Source organism: Cariama cristata, unplaced genomic scaffold (assembly GCF_000690535.1).
Source record: "Cariama cristata isolate BGI_N322 unplaced genomic scaffold, ASM69053v1 scaffold5371, whole genome shotgun sequence".
NCBI classification, from domain to species: Eukaryota; Metazoa; Chordata; class Aves; order Cariamiformes; family Cariamidae; genus Cariama; species Cariama cristata.
In genome coordinates, this window is record NW_009598560.1 from 3,536 (window position 1) to 8,873 (window position 5,338).

Below are 5,338 nucleotides of genomic sequence, written 5' to 3' on the forward strand. Positions count from 1 at the left end.
TCTGCAGGGACATAAAGAGAATGGAATTTTAGCTCTTACAATTGCATTATCCTTTTCTTCTAAGTGTAGAAGTATTCTTCAGACCAGTCATAAGACACTAGACTCAAAATAGCAAAATTAGTAGCTTTCTTCAAAGAGCTGTTTGAGATTCTTATCTTTGAATTAAGTGTGATCCTGTATATTTATGGGGTTTTGAAATTCCTAGCAAAAATGAATTATAATAATAATGAAAATAATATGGAAAGGAGTTACTGATTGTAAGTCAAGTCACAACTCAGACTTAAATCTGTAGTACTGAATTTGGTAAATTCTTGGGAGATTAGGAAAAATGTTCCATCTTCTATGTGTAATTACCTAATGCTGTCTAGACTGTATTGATTTCAAAGGCTTTGACACTCTTGGCAGCTGACTTTTTCCCTAAGCTAGGCTCCTAAACTATCTCAAAACGGTGATTAAGGCTCTTCCTTCCATGTTGGGTTCCCTCCACATTTCTGAAAACTGCGTAGTTCTGCTGTTCATCTGATTAATTTTTTTGCTCTCTAACCTCAGAATGAGTGAAGAGTAGGAACCTTGCTCTTCCGTGAGGCAAATGGAACTTGAAGAGGGGTGGGGTTATGTGTGTTAAAGGTAGATATTAGGTGGTTTCTCTTTGGCATGTTTGCCGCTGTGGCTGTCAAATGCATTTTACTGATGGTAAATATGCCAAACTTACCCATACCTATTAATTCAAGAATGGAGCTTGCTAACAGTATTCTTCAAGTATGTGAACACGAGGAAGAAGGGTGAAGCATTTAATCTGTAATATAGTCTTGACTGTTTCTCACAGCATGTTCACAAAGTCTTCTGCACATTACCAACCATGGCTGCTTCAAATACCAGGTTCCAGTCTTGTTATCGGGCAAGCTTTTTAGACAAACGTGCTTGTAATCAGGATATCTGATACAGGATATTGTCTCTCCTTTTTTGGCTAGGAGCCTGAGACTTTAGGTAGACTAAAACTTAATTAGTGTCTGATACAGGATATTGTCTCTTCTTTTTTGGCTAGGAGCCTAAGACTTTAGGTAGACTAAAACTTAATTAGTACAAATCGTCAAGTTTTAATACAGAGAGCAAGTACAATAGCCCAGTGTTAAATACCCTTGCCACAGTCTCCTGTGATATTTTTTTTTCTTTTGCAAGAGGTACTAAAAAGCCTTACTTGAATGTATTGATCTTCTAATACTTGGGTATACAGGAAAGGAAATACTCTACTTGTAGTGCTAAAAGACAGTATTGCACAAAAGCTGTAGTGAGCTCAAGGACTGGTCGTACTTGAGCAGAACTTATCTATGGGGATAAGCCTACTTTAATATTTGCTCTGTCAGATAGTAAAGGTATCTGTGCTATTAATTGGGCCAATGTCTAAAGCCATGATGATATAACTTTATGGATACTGAGTTTGTGGGGTTTTTTAAATATAAATCCTGTTTCCGTGAAGGATTTTTCTGCCTTTTGGTCCAGAAATGTGATTCTCAAACACTTATGTGAAATTCATATCAACTGTTGATGTGACAAAAGCCAACAGTGCTCAGAAGAGCTTTTCCTTTGAGGCTTACAATAGACTATCAAGTACTGTAGTAGTACAGCAGATCAACAAAGTATTGCCAGCCCAGCTTGGTTCATTGGGCCTAACCGTACCTTCCCTTAATGTGGCCCAGCTGTTGGTGAATTGACACTTCTAAAGTCACCTCTAAGCTTTTGGCTTTTGAACTCCAGTGTAGTAGAACAAGTTATGATGTGAAGATTAGACACTGATCAGATAATCCTTAGGGACAGCTAGCTGAAAGCCATAAACTTTCTGCAGAGTGTTTGATTAAAGAGTTAAAGTTTTCCTGGTGTTTAAGATTTACTACTCTGCTGTTAAACTGTTTGTTGCAAGTTGACTAGAGTGTTAAATACTTTTAACATGCTGTCTGGACCTTTTTCTGAAGATGACTTATGCCACCTCACTGTGGGCTGAAGGGGGTAGCATTAATGCTTTAGTTATGTTGAATACAATGGTCATAATGATAAGTTCTTTGTTCTTGGAGAGTTTCTGAGTGTGTTTTTCTTTCCTGTGGTCTGTCTTCTATCTGTTCTGTTTATCAGACTTTGTGGAAAGCTTTGTACAATTTACTTCAAAAAAGAAGAAAAGTTTCTTGGATCATCTCACCTTAGGTGGCAGAGATGCCAGAGCTGATGTTGGGGAAAGAGCTGAAGAGCAGGAGCTGCTCTAGCAGCTGGGTGTTGGGGCTGACTTTAACCGTAATACAGACAGCATGCCAGTGAGACACACTCACAGCGGTTTAGGCTGGTGTAAATGAGCTACCATGGTCTTCTGCGTGTGTACTGGTTGCTTGTGTAGTTAAGCAGCGAGCTGGTTCAAGCAGCTGGTCTGGCCCTTGGCACTGTCCACCTACTTTTAGTTAGTTCAGTGCCTGGGCAGTGCTTGTACAGAGAGCTCATGTGAAGGTGCTACAGTCCAGCCTAAAATAATCTGGGATGAATGTATGGTAAAATACCACTGAGTACTTGTTTGTATTCAAATGCCAGTTGAGGTGAAGCTGAAAGGAAAACTGAGTATAATTTAAGGCAAAAGACAAAAGTTAACCCTTGGCAACTGAATTGTCTGATGTTAACTTGTTACTGCTAGCCTTTAGAACAGGGGAGCAGGTTCCTAATGTATCAGCTCCTTCAGACCTTGTTCTAGCCTATTAAACTTGTGTCAAATTATACCCTTTTTTTAGCCACCGAATTACACACTTGGTACCAGAGGCAGTGTTTGAGAATGTGGATCATGCAGACTTGGAGAAGAACAGACACACTCTTTGGTTACTGAAATTAGACTAACCTTGCAATATGCTCTGGTCCTGTTTTCAGAAGATAATGTAGTGGAATTCTTAAAGCAGCTTGTATGGTTATTCTAAGGCTTTTCTTACCCTGCCACTTGCTTTCCTTTTTTGTTAGCTGAGAAGCGTATCACTGAGCTCCCAGGAACAGTGTGTGTCTGTGTGGGGGAAACACAAACCAACAACAAAAGAAAACCAAACAAACCATACCACTGCACCCAAAAAGTCCCCCAAAACAGATGGGGAGGGTTGTGGGCTCACTTCAGTAAAAGAAACAAAAAGATACAGACAAGGAAACTTGCAGAATACTAATATTCTGAGACTTTCAGCGATAAACCAAGACTGTTTTATTTTGTTCTAATAGCTCGCTAATAGTGAACTACTTTGCCTAATTCCTGCAAAGTAAAAATCCTGTTAAGCTGGTTCCTACCCAAACTTTATGTACTCTTGTGAAATGCTTTGAGTTCAGTTTAGGCTTATCAGTGTTGTGAATTCAGACTCTTTCCACACAACTCTCTTATCCTTCCCAAATCATTCAAAACAACAGCAGAAAGATGTAGTAAATGATTGGCTTAAGCCAAATTTATTTAGAACAGACTTCTGGCAAGCGGTAGTGAAATGACTAACTGGCTTAGTATTGACTCAGCCTTCTGGCTTAAAGAGTATTTTGATCCAGAAATCTGTCTTTTATTGATTCAGATGTTTTTATTAGTAAATTAATCTGAAATCAAATGAGACATTTGTGTGTAAAACTTAACTCTAATCTGTTTTGCTTTCCAGGCGTCTTTTCTTACAAAGAAGCTAAATATTGGTGGGAAAAGAGTAAATCTTGCAATATGGGTATGTTTACTTTCCTGTGTTCCCTCCCCTAGCTAAACAGAATATTTTCCTGAAAAATTAGATTTACTAGAACTCAAATGTTATGCACTGCTTAATAAAGTAAAATTTCAAAGCATTTGGAGTTTTTTGAAGTATCCTTTGCTTTGTCCTAAATGCTTACAAGTGTGTTTTAAATGCAGGATACAGCTGGTCAAGAAAGATTTCATGCATTGGGGCCGATTTACTACAGGGATTCTAATGGCGCTATTCTAGTATATGATATAACAGATGAAGACTCTTTTCAAAAGGTACTGGACAAATTTTTTTTTATTTCTATGTGAGATATAAACTGAAAGATAATCTGTGATACAAGTGTGTAAATGGGAATTTTCTGTTTTCAGCAATAGCAAGATGTATTACATCTGCAAGTTTAGATCATATAATGGAAGTATATGCCTTAATAGCATTCTTTGGAAGGCTGACTTTTTCAGTCTACTAAAATTCTAACAGGGTTATTTGAAGAACACCAGAGAATTAGATGTGGGAGTTACCTGTGACAGGCTATAAACAGAAACCAGTACTGTTGTGATGGTATGCCATACTGATCTTTATTGTATAAACCAAATTACTAAAAGATACTAAGTGACATGACCTTTTACGGGTCTGAGAACTCTGGAGTTGCAGCATGTGATAGTGGAAACATTACTTTCTCAGTCGTAACAGATACTTGGACTTGAAATCCTCATCAAAACCTGAAATTTTATGGCTAATTATTTTATAGCAGTATTAGTTGATCAGTCTGAGCAGGTGAGTTTTTTCCAACCCTGTGTTAAATCAGTGCTGTTGCTCTACAGAGTGTTCCAGCTGAAAACTGGTGACGCTCCTTCCTAAGTGAGTTTGTCTCATTACACAGAAGTCCTACTGGTTTTGCCACAAGCTAGAGGAGTAAGAAATTATGGTTGTATGGGCAAGGCTTGGGTTAGCAGTGATAGAAGTAGTATAAGGGTATAGTTCCAGAACAACTTAAGTAATTTAAATAGTCTGATGTAGGGCAAGTGAAGCACTTGTGCTAGCAGTTAACCTCCTGACTGTTGTCTGCAGAATTGTGATGACTTGTGTGTACTACTTCAACTTGTGCCTTTTCATGCTGAACCCTACTTAGTAAAATTCTGTGATATCAAAACACTTAAATTCTCAGAAGAAAGAGGGAAGGTTAATCTGCAGAAGTTATTGCATAACTGCATCTGTCATGTATCCTAACTATTTTTGGGTTGTTGAAGTGATTGCCTCTTTTCACAACTTAAATTCCCTTAAAATAGCAGTCCCTAAGTCAATGCAGTGATCATACAACTTCAATGCATGAGAACAGAATTGATAACAGATACCTTACCATCCGCTGACTCGACACTGTTGTCCCATCTGTTATCTAAACTGAGCAACTCAGTTCAGGTACCTCTACCTTTAAAGTACCATTTGTGATCTGTCAGGAAGTGCCTGTTAAAAGATCTCGTGCCTGACCTAAAGTGGCCAGTGCAGTGAATGCGTTCTTTGGAGTGCAGCTAACACGAGTGTGGTGAGTTATATTTCTGGAGTAATTGCACCATTTTATTTAAGTCATTTGCTCTTGATTTCAACTGTGAACTAAACCCTGC

General features: G+C 38.3%; 1 protein-coding gene across 1 annotated transcript in view; it reads left to right on the forward strand.

The window, feature by feature from the left end:
* Window positions 1-3,647: 3,647 nt before the first annotated feature.
* RAB21 (RAB21, member RAS oncogene family) overlaps window positions 3,648-5,338 on the forward strand; it is a gene marked incomplete at its 5' end in the record, with an annotated part of 5,423 nt that continues 3,732 nt past the window's right edge. Inside the window, 2 exons of the mRNA XM_009709336.1 lie at window positions 3,648-3,707; window positions 3,887-3,994. Of these exons, the coding sequence (XP_009707638.1) occupies window positions 3,648-3,707; window positions 3,887-3,994 (168 nt within the window). The remainder of the gene's footprint in view (window positions 3,708-3,886; window positions 3,995-5,338) is intronic.